Source organism: Hoplias malabaricus, chromosome 1, assembly GCF_029633855.1.
Source record: "Hoplias malabaricus isolate fHopMal1 chromosome 1, fHopMal1.hap1, whole genome shotgun sequence".
Classification (NCBI taxonomy): domain Eukaryota; kingdom Metazoa; phylum Chordata; class Actinopteri; order Characiformes; family Erythrinidae; genus Hoplias; species Hoplias malabaricus.
The window spans coordinates 67,044,496-67,064,522 of NC_089800.1; the positions used below are offsets into that span (position 1 = coordinate 67,044,496).

General features: G+C 38.0%; 3 protein-coding genes and 1 non-coding gene across 5 annotated transcripts in view; all 4 read left to right on the forward strand.

Annotated features, from left to right (window-relative positions):
• Positions 1-733: 733 nt before the first annotated feature.
• LOC136687072 (protein C19orf12 homolog) lies at positions 734-4,844 on the forward strand. Of its 2 annotated transcripts, none has more exons than XM_066661307.1 (3): positions 734-826; positions 3,825-3,992; positions 4,373-4,844. In XM_066661307.1, the coding sequence occupies exons 2-3, from the start codon at positions 3,833-3,835 to the stop codon at positions 4,633-4,635; spliced, it is 423 nt and encodes a 140-aa protein (XP_066517404.1). In that variant the 5' UTR covers positions 734-826; positions 3,825-3,832; the 3' UTR covers positions 4,636-4,844. The 2 variants fall into 2 exon arrangements, with proteins under 2 accessions (XP_066517404.1, XP_066517396.1); XM_066661299.1 differs by lacking the exon at positions 734-826 and adding an exon at positions 2,421-2,478.
• Positions 4,845-5,522: 678 nt separating this feature from the next.
• Positions 5,523-5,712, forward strand: LOC136670408 (U2 spliceosomal RNA). The gene has a single exon (XR_010795626.1). It is a non-coding gene; the product is annotated as a U2 spliceosomal RNA (small nuclear RNA).
• A 1,878-nt stretch (positions 5,713-7,590) lies between these two features.
• fam167b (family with sequence similarity 167 member B) lies at positions 7,591-14,435 on the forward strand. The gene is made up of 2 exons (XM_066682078.1): positions 7,591-7,833; positions 11,705-14,435. Exons 1-2 carry the CDS (start codon positions 7,591-7,593, stop codon positions 11,966-11,968), a joined length of 507 nt encoding a protein of 168 aa, XP_066538175.1. The 3' UTR covers positions 11,969-14,435.
• A 4,539-nt stretch (positions 14,436-18,974) lies between these two features.
• lck (LCK proto-oncogene, Src family tyrosine kinase) overlaps positions 18,975-20,027 on the forward strand; it is a 31,730-nt gene continuing 30,677 nt past the window's right edge. The window contains exon 1 of the mRNA XM_066671426.1: positions 18,975-19,170. The gene's annotated coding sequence lies outside the window, so the exon portion shown is untranslated. The remainder of the gene's footprint in view (positions 19,171-20,027) is intronic.

Below are 20,027 nucleotides of genomic sequence, written 5' to 3' on the forward strand. Positions count from 1 at the left end.
ATCTAACAAATGTATTTTGATTTTTTTTATTCATTTATATTAGTAATCTCACACATATTCTTTGATATCTTTGTAATACATAATATTTCACTTCTGCAAAATATTTCCTCCTTCTTTATTTTGTTCTGCTTTGTTCATTCATTATGTGATTTAATGTCATTTTAAAACTATTACAAATGAACTTTAATTAATTAATTATATTTCTTCATTCTCTGTCTGTTTGGAAAAATCCACTCTGCCTGACTGCTGGTATTGAACACCCTGACTGATGCAATAGTTAACTAGTTGGGATTTGGGATGCATGATCTCTGGACAGGCACTCCAGTGTAATTGACTAGTGCTGTCTTTAATCTGCGTGCCATATTGACCATACTCGGTTAGGCTCACTTGTACATTGATTCGGTCAAATCTGCTGAAACAGTGCTAGTGCAGGCTCTGTTATCATAGTCATGGAACAACAACAGAACAAAGCTGAGTGAGTCAGAATAAATGCCTAATCAGTAGTTGTGTTTATACGTGCAACAGTGTTAACAGATTATTTTCAATTATTTATTTATTTACTTATTTATTTGGGCCCGCCACCACCCAAAAAAGTACACAGAGCCACATTGCGTGGATGTTCTTATCTGCAATATTCTGCATGCAATGTGTACCTATTTCAGAAGCAGTGAATCCCTTCTTTTGTCCAGTGTTGCGTGTTCTATGAATAATTTTAGATTGTATAAGCTGTAGATGGGTATCAGCGATTCTGTGGATGTTATTCTTGCATTTTTTATCCTGACGTTGAACACTGGGGAGGATAGAAAGATCATCTTCTCATAATTTGGTTGGTAAAATTATTTTTGGGTCTGGTTTTAGTATTACTTTATATATTTTGATAGGTGTTTATATGGAGAGGACATGTTGATAAAGTCAGCAATTGAAGTCAAATATGTTTTCAGTGATTTTAAGTTTGGAACTGACTTGAAGTGAAATGGAAGGTTATTAATTAATGGTAGAACCGCAAATTTGGACCAGTTAATGAAGTAATATGAAATTTGAAAGTAAATATTGATAGTTTTAATAATAAATTTTTTTGAGGATTATTTGGATTTTGTACGAAAAGTATGATGTCATCTGCGTATAAACAGATTTTATGTTGACTGTGTTGTGTCTAATTTTTTTTTCTTATATATTTATATTTTGACAAATTGCTGAAGCTAATGATTCTGCATCTAGAGTTATGATGGCTGTTTGTGATTCTTGGTGGGTAGCTGAATTATGTAAATTAGTCTGTGCATATGAGTGAAGGAATTTCTGCCTTTGATAAAACCTGTTTGATCGGGGTACATTAGACAGGGGATTACTATTTCTAGTCTATTTCCTAGTGCCATATTCATATATTTAGGAAATTTAATATTCCGCATTATTTCTGTTAATAATTTATTGAAGAGTGGGGATAAAACTGGCCAGAATGATTTGTAAATCTCAGCAGGAAAAACGTCCGAACCTGGCACTTGATTGTTTGACATCTGATTTAATGAGCTGTATAATTCTTCTACTGAGTTCTTCTAATATTTGTATTTGTACTTCAGTTACATTTGGTAATGTAATATTATTGAGAAATGTATTAATACTTTCCAGTTTTGGGTCAAAGTTTGGTGAATGTAGATTTTCAAAGACATTTTTGAATGTCTTGTTTCTCTTCTGCATTCTGTATAAATTCTCCCATTGGGTCCTTAATTAGTGTATTATGTTTTGTTCTTTGTTTTTATTTGATGATATTTGCTAAAGACTTACTAGTTTTATTATGCTATGGTCCAAACTGACATTTTAAAGTCTGATATAATACAAATCAGTTGCTTATTTAATTAATATTAATTAAATAAAATACCAAAACATTACACACTGAACCATTCTAAAAGACTTTTAAAGCTGTCTGCAAAAATAACTGTGTTCAGCACAAATTATTATTAAAATTAAACATTTATTAATAACTGAGATTCTGAAATAGCTATAATTCATACTTATACAGCAATCTGTAACATATCCAACAAACTCATTTTACAAGAATACACCATAACTGAATGTAATGCCCAGAATGTATGTAAGTACTGTGCACGTTGATAACTATTACTGCTGTAGCAGGCAGACCACTTCCTGCCCCATTGATCTTACCCTGCCGGTTATGGAAATCAAACCAACAACCTTTACGTCCTAAGCCCTCTTCTCTTTAACTGAACAAAACTTGAACCAAACAGAACAAAATAAATTAGGGGGAAATATTACAATGAAATATTATGAATTAAAAATATATATCAAAGAATATGTGGGAGATTATTAGTAAAATACAAATAAATTGCTCAGATATGTGACAAAAATAATCAAAGCAATGAGTCAGAGGAGGGTGGTGCTTCCTTTGCAAAAAACAAAACAAAAAAAAAAAACGATCAGAGAGAACATACTTTCGGATAAGACGGCGGTAGGACACAAAAGAAGGTAGGACTAGACATTGTTAGAATTTAAAAAATTATGGTGAAAATATTCTATGCCAGTTATAATTTTTTTTCTGCTAAATTTCTGTATATTTCTCTTATCAAAATATGATCTTACCGCCCACTGAGTTTAATTTACACAAACATACTTTCACTTTCATTTTTTTGAAAATACCCAACTTTTACATTTGAAAACAAATGCTCTACAACTGTTGTAGGGTGGCAGGGCAAACGTGAAATAACTTGAGGAAGTATGTCGATTTATGTGTATTTCAGTGTCACATTAGCATGACAATGTATAGCATCCACGTGAGGTAGCTACGTGTGTTTAGCATTTAGCATACTAGATTCATCTGGAGGTTCTGCATGATTTTCAGTCTTGATATTCAAGATACTTGATAAACAAGATCTTCTAGATACTGCACTAAAACTGTATTTCCTTCAACTAGAAAACTATTCAGAATCAGTATCAGTTTATTTCACCAAGTAGGTTGCATACAAATAAAATCCATTTGTGGAACAGACAGTGTTGCTGCTTGAGGTTTTATATTTATTATATGTAAATGTGACAGTTCTATTCCTCACAATAAAGTGAGTATAGGAAATTTAATAATTGATGTTGCAGGCCAGGAAAATTAAATCAATAAATAAATAATATTTATTTTTATTAATTAATTATTTAAAAAAAACTTTCATTATACTGTTCTTTAAAAAATGGTTATGTACTCTATTTCATATACTACCAGAGAGAACAGAATAATATACAGAACAGTACAATATAAAACTCATACATATAAAACAAATACATGCAGAAAGAAATTAGTTTAATATTATTCAAGCTGGGCGGCACAGTAGCGCAGTCACACAGCTCCAGGGACCTGGAGGTTGTGGGTTCGATTCCCACTCTGGGTGACTGTCCGTGAGGTGTATTCTCCCAGTGTCCACGTGGGTCTCCTCCAACGGTCTCCAAACACACATTGTTTGGTGAACTGGCGACTCAAAAGTGACCCACCCCATCTCTGAACTGGATAAACGGTAATAGATAATGAATGAATGGTGAATTATTCAAGTTAAAAGACTGGGTGTTTTCATTATTTGAAACATAACCCTAACTCTAGCTGGCCACTCAAAACAACACTGATTAGGATTTTGTTCTCTGTCAATAATCCACCACTGCACAGGTTAAATGTTGCTGGACAAAAAGAATTGTGAGTGTCACTGTCCCTGCTGCAATGCATATAGATCACCTTTGAGTGCCCTGAGCTGTCCTGTCCTGTCCTGCTACAGAATTTTGAATGAGTATAAGTGTTTTTGAAAATGTAATTTTACTTTAAGCCTGATTTTGTTCAGACACTACAATGGAGCAGAAGAACAAGGATATCATGGAGATGTTGCTGGCCTTGGCCACAGAAGAGCAATTGGTGGTGGTGGCAAAGAATGCTGCCAAAGGAGCAGTTATAGGGTTCCTCTGTGCTGGTCTTGGGATGGCGATTGGTGGCAGTGCTGGATGTGTGGCAGGTGTGCACAATTTGTAAATGTGTAGATGTGCAGTTCTGTGCAACAGTCTGTGTCTAATCAAATGATGTGTTCATTTCTCATTGGTATTTTGAGCATCCATCCTCCAAAAAGAAAACTCCTGCTGATTTTAATAAACAAATAATAATGTTGAAAATATTTTTTTTGTCAAATGAAACATAAAAAAACAATTAACTAATTTTCTTTCTTTTGTTATTTTAAATCCATAACAGCTATGTTCTGATTCCTGTGAAGGGTGTTTTAACTTATTTTCACGTAGTAAATCATGTAACTTAACTAAGGGTTTACAGTATGGGTGCTTTTATGTAAAATTACTTGAATGTTTTTGAAACCTGAACTTACCTATATTTTGTCATTGGCAGGTGCTGCTGCCGGAACTGTGTTGGCCGTTGCTATGAGCAATGATATAAAAAGTCTAAGTGATGTCCTAATGGAGCTTGCACCTGGGACTAAAGAGGTACTCTGTAATGTCATGAAGAAGCTACTTAAAGATGTGTTCTGGCAGTGTGTGGATACCTTGATTGAGAGAGTTCTTGGAGATGGCCATCTGAAGAAACTAATAGTTAAACTCCTTGAGTCCTTTTTTGAGGAGACAATGAAGATGAAGGTAAAGACAGCAGAATGACAGGTCTGAATGGAAGGAAGGAAATGTTTAGTAAATGCAGTCTGTCAGAAATTAGCTTTGGCCTTAAGTTCATTTTTCTGTTTTAACAAGTAAACCTATAACTACTGATTCTGACACCCTTTATTTATAGATAAAAGATAAAGTTATTTTGAGGTGGAGAAAGGTATATGTAAAGTAAATGATAAACATCGAAAATTTGCTTTTTTTTCTTTTGGGTTTTGACTATTGCTGTTCTGTAATAAAATGTTTTGATTTAACTCAAATACAATGTGATCAGTGATTCATCTTTAATGGCGACAAAAACACATAATGTGTAAATACAATCGAAAGAGTGTTTGTTAGTAACGGAACAGGTTTATGTTACGTTACCTTTTTAGAATGTATTATGATACAGTTACAATGAAAACAGGCAGTATTCTGAATACAGTTAAATTGGTGAAATTAATCTAGTTCACTGTCGCGGTGGGTCTAGAGAAAACCAGGAATCACTGGGTGCAAGGCAGGGACACACATTCACTTACACACTCATACCTATGGATGGTGTTTATGGACCAGGGGAGGAAACCAAAGCACCTGGATGAAACCCATACCGACACGGGGAGAACACATCAAACTCCTCACAGTCAGTCACCCGGAGCAGGGCTCAAACCCACAACCTCCTCCCTGGAGCTGTGTGACAGCGACACTACCTACAAAAGACCGCAGCTTGTTCAGCTCCACTCATTCATGATGAAGTTATAAATATTGTTTCAACCTGGCACCAGTGCTTACATTGGGTCAGTATGAGGACATGGACAGTATTGAGGAACTAAAGTATAAAATTGACAGAAACGTAACCCATTTGAAAACATTAAAAACAAACACGTCCTTGTACTCTTGAGAAGTACATCACTTCTTGCCTTTTGGCTAAGATCAAGTGTAGTATCTGTTTTTATCAGTTTAATGTCTGACATGTCCTCTATATGAGGACTACATATTAAATTGATATTTAGAGCAGGGAGACGGAGGAGGAGCTTGCTCCACCCTCTCCATGTATCGACCCAGTATTGCAGTTCTTCCAGGAACGGTTCACCTCCTTTGGGGGCAGCCATGGCATTGAGATTTGTTCCAGTAAACAAGGAACGTCTAAAAGGTCTAAAAGTAGTCTGTCCGTCAAGGACATATTTTAAACGTCGACGGACGTCCAAAATGCATCTTAATAAGTTAGTTAAGTGGTGACCAATCGATAACGTTGACCTGGAGTTTGTGGGTTCAAGTCCTGCCCCGGGTGACTGTCTATGAGGAGTTTGGTGTGTTCTCCCCGTGTCCGCGTGGGTTTCCTCTGGATTCTCTGTTTTCCTCCCACGGCCCAAAAACACACGTTGATGACACAAGTGTCCGTAGGTGTGAGTATGTGTATTAATGCAGACATGAGGAGGAATGTAGTAATGCAGGAGGTAAACACATATTTTACGCGTTTCCACCGTTTTTGCAGAGAACAAGGACGTGTTTATTTTTAATGTTTTCAAATTGGGTACGTTTCTGTCAATTTCATATCAGTCCCTGAGTGCTGCCCTCATACTGATCTAGTTCAAGCCCTGGTGCCAGGTTGGAACAATCTTTATAAAATCATCATGAATGTGTGAAGCTAACAAGCTGCTTTTGCAATATAGTCCCCATATATAATACGCATGGACTTGAAAGTGAATGTTTTCACGTGAATTTTAAAATATCGACTTACTACGTTACGTTTGTTGTAATACCAAATTTCAACCAACAGAGGGAGGCATTGAAAAACAAACCACAAAGTGATTTTCTGACTAGAGATATCAAAATTTATAAGATCCTAAAACCTGTAAACCCCAATAGAGTTTATTACATACTTTTAGCACATACATTTCCAGCTCTACTTATTAGTCTGAATTCGGCCATGCCAATGATGTGTAACATTCGGCAGTGTCGGTGTTTGTGTGTGATGTTGAGGGACACAAAACATCAAGGGCAAATAATGAATATCTCTTTAAAAGTCCCAGAAAAGAGTCATGTTATGTGGTACTGTGGCAGCTATAGTACAGTAAGGATTGTGTGAGGGTGCAGGATATGAAAAGTACTTCCCATTATTCCCTGTGACCCAGTAAAATGATTCCATGATTCCTTTGTTTCATTTTTTTCTGCTAGGGTTAGGGTTAGGTCACCTTTTCACCCTTGGATATTTGCACCTCAATGTGACAACTCACATCTTGTTGCAGCAGCCAGCTGGATTATGTACATTTTCAAGGTTATGGTGAACTATGTGGTACTCTATGTGGCCAAAGATTTACAGACACCTACACATTCAAAATTACTTCTGAATTCAAATGTATTAACAGATAGATTGGCTCCTTCTTTTCTCACTGAGCCAAAAGCTTCTACTCTTCTGAGAAGGCTTTAAACTAGATGTTGGAATGTTTCTGTGAATATTTAATAACAATAGTGAAGTTAGGTACTGATATATATACGATACTGATATATATATCATATATATATATATATATATATGATATGTCCTGCATCCCAAACATTTATACGATTTATACGTCTCTAATTCATTCTTAAGATTGGGCATTGTGACCTTGGGCTCATTTGCAGCTGCTTCACTCCAGATTGTGACATTTAATGACTTACTTTTCTAAGGAGGTTTTACTTCGTTCATAATTTAATATCTGTGCCAGGTTTGGGTGCAGCTTAAACTAAAATTCACTCATAATAAGGGGTGTCTACAAAGCTTTGTTTGGACATAGAGTGAACTAGTGAACGTCTTTTGAACTTGTCCCGTCCATACGTACTGCTGGACATCAGCGCGGGACTGGACCCTGACTTACAACTGGAATTCTATTCAAAACCACGCCCCTTGGGGGTGGAACGAGCCAATGGGAAGCGCGCCCTTGCCTCTCCCTCAATATAAATGGTCCGCAGTCGAGTCCAGTAGTCGCAGTGATGGAGTTTAGGACACCGATCTCAGAGGAGGGAGAAGCTGATGATCTGGACAATGTGAAGGCTCTCACCGCGAAACTAAAACTCCAGACTCGCCGGCCTTCCTGCGTGGAGTGGCGCGAGAGACTGGAGAGCCGAGCCGTAGGGCAGAACCGCGTGGATCCGGAACCGGCGTCCGGCACACGCAGCGACGTGTGCGGCTTCAGCACCGTGGACGAGGCGCTGCAGTGGCTCCGGAGCGAACTGGTGAGAGCCTTGTTCCGAAAAAAAGCAACACGTTCAGTCATTTAAGTCAAGATTTACGAGGTTTCCATTGATATCAGAAGTGTTTAGTGTAAGCGGAGGAAGGCAAACCAAACCTACGCAGGGCAAGGAAACGAAGCCTCAGCTCTCTTGATTTAAATGTTTCTTATTACAAATGGATAGTTCAGAGAACAGTGAAAGTAGTTACAGCAGAAACATCTACAGTACAAACAGCGCCAAAATTGCAGCTTCTTGTAATTTTTAGGCTGAAATACTTAAGCCTTTATTTTGCTACTATCCAAAATGGAAAATACATTGTATGTCATAATTAGGAGAATTATGATTTATCTCAGAAGTAGGATTCAAACCAAAGCCTCAGTTCTGAAGGAGGTGAAGAATGAACAGATTTAATTAATGTCCAGTCTCAGTGGTCAGTTGCTGACATGAGGGTGAGACCCTCAGACACATGCAGATAGCTCAATGAGGGATGAACAAGAACCTTCACATCACGAAGCACGTACTGTATATCTCATGATCACAGCTTGCCGGCTGAAAGGCATGTGAGGGCACGCCACTCGGACAATCCCTCCCCAGCATTAGATCAGACAGGATGGGGAGGTGTTTCACTGAGCAGAGAAAGTGTTAGGTCTGATATCCGACTCTGGCTGACGGATCATTTTAAAAATAATTAGAGAGTGAATAGTTGCTCCAGCAGACCTCAAAAGAACAGAATTAAAAACTAAAAATGGGAGAGCTAGAGAGTGAACACAGACAGGCTCCCAGAGATACCAGCACCAATCTGCTCCACTGTCAAACAAACCTGAGCAGGAAGACAGCACTTACATCTGAGATTTACCACAGTTCTTTATGTCCTTGAACCCCCAGAGGTGCCCCTTTTATTATGACATATTCATAATTGATTTTTGTGTTAGTTTTCATATGTACATTACCCACTATGAATGTATTTTTAACAAAGACACAGTGTCTGGTGTGGACCAGAGGAGGATGGTTTGTGAGTCTTGGTCCCTCTCAAGATTTGTTCCTCATGCTCTGAGGGAGTTTCCTTGCCACTGTCAAATCAGCGATGCTCACTAGGGCTAGAACCTGGAATTCTTTAAAGCTGCTATGCAACAACACCAGGTGTAAAGAGCACTCTATAAATAAAACCGAATTGAATTTGCATTGAACAACGGCTGTTTCGAAACAGTAGAAAGCAAAGAATGGGCCTGTGTTCTATGGAAGAATGTTCTTAAGTAGTAAACTTGCAGTAGCAAATTCATGGGACATTTTGGTTGTTCTCTTGGGCAAGTCACAGACTGGTGCATCAACATCCAGATAATTTAACTGTTCCTAGATTTTGAATTCTCAAATACTGAAACATATCTTTGGGTAGTTGAAGTTTATGTCAAGTAAGGACACAAGAACCTACAAAGACAGGAGTATACTGAGAGACAACCAATATGCCTTAGACTTTGTTTACTTACAGAGATTTTCTCCAGTACGACTGAATTTATTCCTGTTATAGATTAAAACTGTGGCGTTTATATGTACAGTCTACTGCGTGTGTATATGTGTTTCACTTCATGGATTGGGTTAAATGCGGAGAACAAATTCCTCTGTGTGCAATCACAGCGGCCAATAAAGTGATTCTAATTCTACCGCTTAGATTAAACATTACCATGACAAACGTGTGCACATGAGTCCAGGGAGAGTACTCTATTTGGAATAGCGTCAGTTGGACTAGTCTATTCTGACTGGGGTGTGTACATGGACATAATCTATTCTGATATACTACCCCCCCCAACTTGTAGTGCAATTCCTAACTGAGTTGAAGGAGTTACTGAGTTACAGGCCAAACCTTTCATAAGTATTTAAAGTAATGCAATTTTATGATAAAATGCATGATATGCTTCTTATTGATGGTCTGGTTCTTATTGATGACAGCGTGATACACCAGTCTCTGGTATTATTGCATTCGATATCGAACCACTTTCAATGTGTTTCTTTACATTTTAACCACTGAATTGTGCAGACATTTTGTAAATTAGTTTAAGGTCCCTTTTAAATAATGATCTTACTGGAGTGAGTTTACAATCAGTGAGCAGCTGCAGTGTGGGATTTAAGTACTAAGCCTTTATAAATGATGGGAAACAGCCCTGTTAACAAGATCTGGATTGAAAACCAGTGAGTCCAGGCAGTTAATGAAACCCAAAGCTTGTGCTTAATGTTAGTGATTACATGGGTTGTGAAGAGGGCATGATATTGTTCTATTGCATTTCTGGGATGGGTTTTTGTATGTTCAGTGGGTCTGTCGGAATAAAAGAAGTGCCTAAATATCTCAAGCATTTAAGGTTTTAGAACTCCCCTGACAAAAAGGGCATATTACGCAGAAGTAAATGCTGAGCAATCACAGATCAGTGGACATGAAAGCGGACGTATGAGATTACAGTACTGGGTGTAACTGTTTTGACAATATTTACTCAGGTACACCTTTAAATCTCATCCAGGTGCAGTAGCGTGTAGCCATCACACAGGTGCTTCGAGCACAGAATTAGGTGTGTTTGTGTGTGTATATGTGTGTGTGTGTTCCCAAGAAATAAGCCTCTCCCAAGTGAGTGTATTGTGTAAGCCAGTCACAACACTGTTCACTGGATTGAACTTGTACTCCAGCTGCTTTTAAGTGGCTGAAATGAATAAGCTTCCTGAAACACAAGCTGAGGCATTGAACTTCATGGTCACGTGATTATGTCAGCGTAAAAAGAAATCCTGGGATTGTGTTTCTGTGTGTTATTGGAAATATAAGATCTAGAAATGTGTACAGAACCTTTTAAAGACTGACTGGGGCCTTCAAAATCCTTTAAAGGAAATGTTGAAGGAGGCACACGCAAAAGGAACATTATAAACCTTTAACACAGGCTAACACAGTTCTCTGGATGTTGTAATAAAATGTCTGTTACATGATTTGGGCAAAATACCACGGGATCAAACATCACTTCTCTCCCCCTGTGTAAACAGCCCAGTTCAAAACGAACCATTTCAGGACCTGCCACTTTAAATCAGTGGTTAGCAATCCTGGTCTTGATGGGCCTCTGTCCTGTACATTTTAGAGACTCCTCTGCTCTCAAATCAACTCAAATAATCAGCTAATTAACAACCCCTTCCAAAGCTGAAATGGGTGTGATGGAGTGAGGAGAAAACTACAACATGCAGTGCGCTGGCCTACATTACCAGGATTGAGGAGCACTCCTTTAAATGTAGGTGAACCAATCTTAATTCCAATGTCACAGTCAATCAGTGAGGAACAAAAAAGCCGTTTAGTCATTTTGCTTTGTTCTCTTTCTTCTGTGTTCTCGTATTCTCCATATTTAATCAATGCTTTCATTCCTGTGCTTGATGTATTTGACTTCTCAGCTGCACACAATCAAAATAACAAATTTTATTATGTTTTCTGATTTAGGCCACCTGCAAAACTCACTGGCTTGTTTGATTTCACAATTTGTGAGCTCCAAGTTCCAAATGTATGTGCTAATGCACTGAACAAGTGTTTTATATCCCCTCTAGTCTGGAAATTTAAAATCCCTAAAGGATCCTCCAGTGAGCTACAAAACATACAATTCAGATACATTAAGGTGAACCCATAACTGGGAGTTTGTAAAATATCTATAGAAAAGTTGTAAAACTAACCAGCCCTGGGCTATAAAGCTGTGAAATTGTTATCTGATGTGATTCAGCTCTATTGAATCCATTTGGGACTGGGGCAAGCCAGAACTAGTCATTCAACCACGTCAACCTGAATCTCACTATGGCACACTCTGTCTCTGTCTTTCTCACACATACACACATTAATCCTGCCCCCCGTCTCTTTCATCCACAGAGAGAGATGCAGGTGCAGGATAACCGTTTAGCCCGGCAGTTGATTCGTCTTCGTGAGGAGATCCACCAGCTGAAGGTGGAACAGACATGTCACAGGCACAAGGAGATGCTGGATGACGCCACACTGGAGCTAGAAGAGTGTGAAGAAGAGTCGGACCTTCTGTGTGACATCCCTCTGAAGGCAGCCTTCACTCTGTCCACTCCACTCAAACACCTGGGCCTCACCAAGATGAACCTCAATTCCCGGCGCTTTTCTCTCTGCTAGATAACAAGGAAAATGATCACTACCAAATCCAAAGTGCAAAAATGATGTGCCATTCTCAAGGAACAAGCCATGACACAAGGAAGATCCCAAGCCTTATATCAGAGGTGTTCTCTTTTTAGTCCTTGAAGCTTAAGGAACTGTTGCTTTTCTACTTCATCTTTAATCAGGAGCCTACTGTGTCAACAATAGCCAATCAGCTGCACTGGTAACTACAGCAACTGGTAAAAACAGACTGATTTTAATTCAAGGCCTGGTTGCTAAACCTCTGCCTGAGATGCTTCAGCAGAGTTGAAAATATGTGGTGCATAAATCGCACACTACTTATTGGGGCTAAGGGCTCATGCTCAAGTCATTATAGGAATGTATTTCCACTCAGTGGTCACCTTGTTAATGTTAGAAGACTAATGCTATTTTCACTCATTTAAGTGAACCACTATCTTCTTAGGGAACAGGGCTTGTAACCAGAAGGTTGCCGGTTCGATCCTTAGAGACGACAGGTGATGACTGAAATGCCCTTGAGCAAGGCATTTAACTCCCAACACACTGTGTCCACTAGCGTGTGTGTGTGTATGTGTTAATTCGTGTTTCACTGCACAGATTGGGTTAAATGCAGAGAACCAATTCTTCTGTGTGTAAGCACAGTGATTTTTATTCTAATATAAGACAAGGCTTCTGTCACTTTGAAAGAGAAGAGACCTATAAGCCTATAAACGTAAATGTACAGTATTGATTGAAAAACAGATTTGCAATTAACAGGGATATTTGATTCTAAAAATGCATAAATAATTTGTAGGGTTTGGCTTAAATAATACATAAAAAGGGATTTTTTCACTCTGAGCTATTAAAAGAGAACTCTATATTGATGGGTGATATTTACCCCTTCTATAAACTGACAACTTGTTTAGCGCTTAAAGCTTTCCCATGTGTTTCTTTGATCAATTTATTTGTAAACTCTGTTTTATCATTTGAATCTATACTGGATTTAAAGCAGAATAGTTATTGCTAAGAGCTGCTGATTGGACCAGTGCCTCCACAGATTAAATTCCCAGCAGTGCCCATGAAGTGAATAGTTCTAGCCTCTGTCATTCTGCAGCAATATGATCCTTCTCTCTTTCATGCAGGTTTGAGATCATATCACTGCATGTTCATGCTATCACCAGAAAACTTTGTACCTGAAAAAATAACTAATCTACAAGGCATGCAAGATATGTCATCGCCAGTTCAGGGTCGTGGTGGGTCTGGTGCCTACCCAGAATCACTGGGCACAAGGCAGGAACACACCCTAGAGTGGGCCGCGGAGTGACACACACTCACGCATTCACTCACACACTCATAATTATGGGCACATCTGCGTAGCTGCCAAAATCCAACTCTTTGTATTATGCTGTGCATAAAAAAGCTATTACTGCAAAAAAAAAAAAAAAAAAAAAAAAAATAGGAGGAGTGCTTATAGAGGAGTGCTCTCCACCCCTGAGTTCGCATTCTCATCCCAACTCGGCAACGGTTCAAAACGGCAGTCTCACAGGAAGCAGGCGAGTCCAGGTCAGGATTTCGGACACTTCATCACTTGAAACCAAAAATAACTGCAGTGACTAGAAGAGCCAGATATGGGCAGACAAATAACAGCCTGTATTTTGACACAAGAACAGCTCTTAGTAAAATAAGGTTCACTAATATAGGCTAATATAAAAAAAAATATATAATACATGTTTGAGTTTAGTGAGTAATATCATGGCTGGCAGTTTTAATGTTGCCAGTAGAGAATGAATGTTAATGGGACCCATTAAACACTGTAATTGATAGAAATGTTAATGTTGCTATTAACGAATGAATGTCAGCATTTGTAAACCTTATATTATGTCCAGAAAGCTGAAGTTGTAAACTGTAAAGTCAGACAATGACAACATGGGCATTTTTGCGGTCACTTTTAGCACTTTTATAAATGTGAAATCTAAGAAGCTTTGTTGAAGAGGTAAGATTCTGCTTTAACTGTGTCCAGACAAATGAAACGTTGAGTGGCAGATACCACACCTTTAAAACTGTGTTGAATAGGGCTTTAGACTTAAACATTTTGGTTTTCTAAATAGAAATTAAAAGTGGTCAAATTATATGAACTATTTTAAGAGGAATTACACAGATTTATTAAGAAGTCTTAGCCAAGTTCAATATAAGCTTGTCTTAAATGTTTTTAACACAACCCATGCATAAGCCTCTTATGAACACTGATGTGCACCTACAAAAATGTCTATTAAAGCATCAATCATCATAACACTTTTAATGGTCAAACTGAAAAAAGCTTTGATGAAACTATTATCTTAACCTGAAGCCTTTATATATGTAAATTTTGGGAAATGGGTGCAATTCTTTTTTAAATTACTTTAATGCACTTTCTGATTTGTTCACTGTCTTTGATAGTCATCCCTTTGATGCAAATTTTACTACTGCCATTTGTAAATAAATAACAATCCTAGAGTGACCTCTGGCCTACTGTTGCTTGTATTGTGATATTCCCAAATGTGTGTGTATAGTAGGGTGTGTAAGAAGAGAGAGAATGTCACTACTGCAGTCTGCATTGTAATACCTAAAGCAATTAGTCACGTTCTCTATTGGTTCTCGATCATGCTATAAAACAGCCATTATACTGACACCTAGCAGCCTGGGTGTGTCAGAAATTCATTACTAAACCCATTTAAAACATGGCTGCACTGATGTGATGGACCCACTATGAACACAACACAAGAGTTAATTACAGAGCAACAGTGTTACTCACTGGAGGAGAAGGAGGTGGACGAAGAGGTCGCTGGAGATGGTGGTCACCAACAACAGGAGATGGACGGTGAGATGGAACACCTGATGTCGATGGTGCTGGTTCATGTTCATGGCAAGACTTCAGTTTATCCACCCTCTTAAAGAACAGATCTAATGAAGTGAGAAATAGTGGCTCCTTTTGTCACACAAGAGACAGTACAATGCATTGCCTCGTCTTATTTAAAGAAAATGTAAATCACATCTTTTAAGTTGTGCAGTTTGCGGATCTTATGTAGAGGACTTAATATACATATAATTCTTTGCCCCTGAGTGAGGTCAAATAGAGAGTGGAAGCATATGTGGGTGTCTAATTTAGACACTTTTGTACTGAAAATATGCAATCAGAATAAGCAACTGGAAGACCTCTATTCTAGCTTTTGTGCATCCTGTTCAGAGCACTCATCTTTCTTCAGTGTCAGTTTACCATAACATCAGATTAATTTCACTATCAGCTCAGCCTCCAGGGGGCAGCCTTTATGGAATTTTGAAATGATTCCAAATGTAGGTCATTGGTATTTTGTTACACACATAGACAGCCATATACGTTTATAAGTTTTATTGACACCTCCTCTAAATAGTAACTTCCTTTACTTAAAGGTGCTCCCATTACAGTGCATACACAAGAAGGAGCTGCACATGGTCCTGGAGTCACCACACACAATGCCAACCATAGTGGTAAACACCTCCAGCACTTGAGAATAGAGCAGTTAAATGGTGTTCTCTGGGATGGTGTAACACCACCCCAGTACATCTTTGATGAGCTGCATGACACAACTAAACATCCAATATCAGTACTTGACCTAATGTTTCAGTGACGGAAAGCTATCAAATCCTCACAGCAATGTTCCAACATCTAGTGTAAAGCTTTCTGAGAATAGCAGGAGCAGTTTAAGGAAGACAAACTCTTATTTTTCATATGATTTTAGCAGAAATACTGGGTAAACAGGACTCCACAACCTTGGACTGTATAGAGTTAACTGATTTTTCTTACCGTTCTTGTTAAGGTAATCGAGTTGTTCTACGTTACATCAAATAGCACAGTGTAAACAATAATAGGGTAGTGTCAGTGAAGAGAGAGGAATGTTTCCTAAGGCTGTTTTCTTGACTGACATTGCTGAGCACTAAAGCTTGAATTTCTATCATTTCTATTGCATGACATCAGCTCCATTGTACACCAACTGGTGCTCACCTGAGGCCTGCACCAATCGAGCACATCCTTTTATCTCTCCAAACAATAGCCAGGCATTCCCCTCTTGATTTAAAGAGCTATGTTATATCTGTGAGAATGGAGCCCTAGCAGTAGTAAACAGTGCTTATTAAACCTAGGTCGTGAATGTCAATGTTAGTGCTAGTGCTGAGGTAATGAGGTTTCTAGTTGTATGTTCAATTAATGTATGATAGATTAATTAATGGTAATTTGATGCCTGTATAGTGTAATTTTCATAAGGCATTGACATGTCCAGATATTGAAGAAGATGCTAGAAATATGATTTTTCTTCTCTGAATTTGCCAATCCATTGGATCCATAAATAATCATCCAACGACAACAGTACTGGACTTCATCAACATTTACGTGGCTGAAACAAACCCACAGATCCAATATTTAGATTAAGGCCATCCAGGAACTTTCCAAGTTATCACTGAAGGAAAGGAATGTTGAATGGATAAACAATTTTCACTTATATTTTCTAGTATTTGGCCCATGCTTTTATTAATTTTTATGAGTGACCTATTTTGTTACAGACATAGTAAGAATTAAGGTTAGGAGTCTTGCCCAAGGACATAGTGCTATAAAATGGTATTAGTAATTGGTCCATGTAACTTTAATTATTTGGTTGTCTGTTTCTAATCCAGTAAGCTGTGTTCATTTTGCTTTCTCTGTGAGCTTCCCAGAGGTCCATGTACCTCTCACTGTATTATTTGAAATGGGGAAATGGGCAGTTCAGGTTTTTTATTTCAGGACAAGAAATGGAAAAACAAATTAAAAAAGATAAAGAAACCAACCTGAGCTGGGAAATGAACCCATAGTCATCCATGTGGAGAACACTATGCTATACCAACCGTGTGTGTGTGTGGGGGGGGTGATATGTTGATATGTAATTTTTATGGACATTTTTATTTGGACAATATCACCTAACCACAAATGAAGTGGTCTTGTTCAGGTCAGAAAAAGACCTTTGTTTAGGAAACACTTTCAAATACAAAGCTGAACCTCAAGTTGTGGAAGAACAAGAGTTTAGAGCTTCACTCACACGACTTCCTGCTAAGGCACAAAGCTAATTTCCTGCGCTCGTCTTGGCCAACTTCCTGCAAATGTATGCATTATCTACCACCGCAACAAAATGAGTGTGGTCTGGAGAGAGAGAGAGAGAGAGAGAGAGAGAGTGTGTGAGAGAGAGAGAGATGCAAACAAAAAGAAATATGAAAGAGAAAGAAACATTGTGTGAGAGTCAGAGAGAGTGAGTGAGAAAGAGATTAAAAGAATAAGCGAGAAACATAGGAAGGCATAAAGAGTTTGAGTGGTGGAAGGAAAAAAAATCTTGTGTGTGTGTGTGAGAGAGAATTTGGCTGACAGTCCTATGTAGGTGTAGGTTAATTTAGCCTAAGAAATCTTGCTTTGGGACTCAGTGGTGTTTCACGGTGTTCCTGTCCAAGCTGGAAAGTTAACGAGAGAGAGAGAGAGAGAGAGAGAGAGAGAGAGAGAGCTAATTATAAAGTAAACAAGTAAATAATACTTCATAATTATGGTGGACATGTGAAAGGTGACACAGAAACTAACAGTGAACAATCATCTTATGATTTCAACAAGCGAGCGAATGTGGAACATGTATCATTCTCTTCTGGCTGACTTTAGACGTACCTAAGTTTCCACTCCCTGCTAAAGTGCACTGTTTGAAGTCTCCCTGTGGCTTTGTAACTCTGCAGTCTGAGCTGTGGGGAGTCGAGTGGAATCCTAACCTGCTTTTCTAAAGGTGTATAACGTCTTTCTGCACAGCTGCGATTAAACAACACCTGTGAGAGACAGCTCAATGCGAGCACAACGACAGGAAGCCTTTTGACAACCCTTCCACGGCTAGGCTGTATGAAAGCCTGTTTGTTTTCCTACACTTGCAGGACGAGGGCATTTTGAGTCTGTTGTCTGGGTCAACAATACATTTAGCTCATTTCTCATGCTGTAAAAGTAATGTAAACCTTCTTTTTTGTTTATAAGGTTACATACACATATACTTACACAGGGCTTTCATGACAAATTAATTAACACCCTTTGGAGTGGATCAGACACAGCAGTGCTACTAGAGTTTTTAAAATATGGGCCCTCTCACTGTCCACTCTGTTAGACAATCCTACCTCGTTGGTTGGCCTTGTAGATGTAAAATCAGAGGTGGTCACTAGATGCTGCCCTCAGAATACTATTGGCAAGATATTTTGACACAGGGGTTTAAAAAACTCCTGCAGCAATGCTGTGTCTGATCTATGTCAGTGCCATTGCAGCAGAGGGAGTGATCAACCAACTCATACCTGCTCTGTGGGGGTCCTGACTTTTAAAGAACAAAGTGAAAAGGTACAAACAATAAATTTCAGAGCAAAGATGGACTATGCTGCAACTGTGGAACTACAAAGTCCTCCTGTAGGGTAAATGGAGCTGATAAAATGGAGAATGAGTGTAGAAACAAAAAGGATGTTTTTATGATGTGGCTGACTGGTGTAATTACATACATTAGACATAAAACATATATTATTATAAAATATATACATATGGTCACTGTAAGCTGTAATACTGAAATATACAATAAATTTAATGTTATAGAATGTAATTATGAAGTATATTAAATTTTAACACAATGTGAAGAGTAATGGAGATTTTAATATTTTGTCTGAAAAACAAGAAGTTGCAAGATTTTATGATATCATTGTCCAAAAAAAAAAAAAAAAGCCCCAACATTACTTGGAAAAACCCTTTTTACACTAACATGTTGTTAAAGTTAAGAAGGACTTCCTTCTCCTATTAAGATGCTATTTTGGAGATATATGGTTTTCTTTGGACAGCGTCGATTTAATAGGTATTACACATATAGATATATACTTAAAGCCAAGTCCTGCTAAGGTATAAAAACCAGTGTGTCTGTGTTTGCATGTGTGGCAGTGTTAGCTGATTGTAAAGGTGGAGGATGTAGAGGATATGATGTCGTTTACAGGGTTTTTGAAACGCCATAAGTTCAAGACGCTAAGGGAGTGTCACACCGTCCAAATAAAATAGCCTTTTACTTGATAATTCTGTACATATTTCAGCACCTTGATGACTTTCCGGTCTGTGGATGTGAGGATGCTGACCACTCTGACCCATCCATGAAATCTGAGGACTGGACTTGAAACTGTGACTGAACTTTAAACAGGTAGGAGTTAAATTAGAAAAATCAAAGACGAGGTCTCATTAACATGTCTGTCTCTTCAGTATAGCTGTGCTTTCTTTTTAATATCTATCTAGGTTCTCCTTAATATCTCTGTAGTGTCTCTTCAGTACGGCTGTAGATTTGTTTGGGCAATACTGAGATTAGATGAAGAATTTTTAGAGACATTAGCTGATTTCTCAGAGCCCTGGAATCTCACGTGTCTCCTCTCCTGTGCTTTAATGGAGATCTCAGTTTAGTGGCACACTGTAATCAGATTTGCTGAGATAATAATATTAACAATTAAAAACAGGAACTCCCAGCCAACATAAAGCAGCTTCTCAATTTGAAGCTATAAGTAACTACCATTTGTATCTGAACAGACGTTTCTCTGGCCTTTTTTTATCTGATGCTTTTACTTTAGATGACTCTTACGAGAACCTCTATGAAGTCTCTTAGCTGCCAAGGAGCAATTTTTGAGCGATTAAATATTTTCTCTGTGGTGAGGTTAAAGTTTAAATCAGTGTAGATAAATCGTGAATCAAATCACGAGTCTCAACAAAATATTTTACTTGATTTAAGATACTAAGGAAGAAAGTCCAGGACTAGGCCATGTTTTCGTTGGGTTCATTTCAGTGGTAAGATTTCTATTTTAAATCATATAAAAAAATCAGAAATTCAATTATCTGAGATTTAAAAAATATATATTTTTCAAATAATTAATTTGTTGTAAATGTTTAAACAGTTTGTAATGTTAAAAATCTTAGACTGGAAATGAAGTGAACAATTTACATTTTTGGGGTTTGATTATGGGGAGTGATACCACATATCAACAAATAAAACCTATTAAGAATTTAAAATTT

Excerpts from the sequence above, each read along its gene's own strand:
- LOC136687072 (XM_066661307.1), top strand. The coding sequence starts at position 3,833 with ATGGAGCAGAAGAACAAGGATATCATGGAGATGTTGCTGGCCTTGGCC. Across the intron at positions 3,993-4,372 it reads CAGTGCTGGATGTGTGGCAG|GTGCTGCTGCCGGAACTGTG; the intron begins GTGTGCACAATT and ends TGTCATTGGCAG.
- fam167b (XM_066682078.1), top strand. The coding sequence starts at position 7,591 with ATGGAGTTTAGGACACCGATCTCAGAGGAGGGAGAAGCTGATGATCTG. Across the intron at positions 7,834-11,704 it reads AGTGGCTCCGGAGCGAACTG|AGAGAGATGCAGGTGCAGGA; the intron begins GTGAGAGCCTTG and ends TTTCATCCACAG.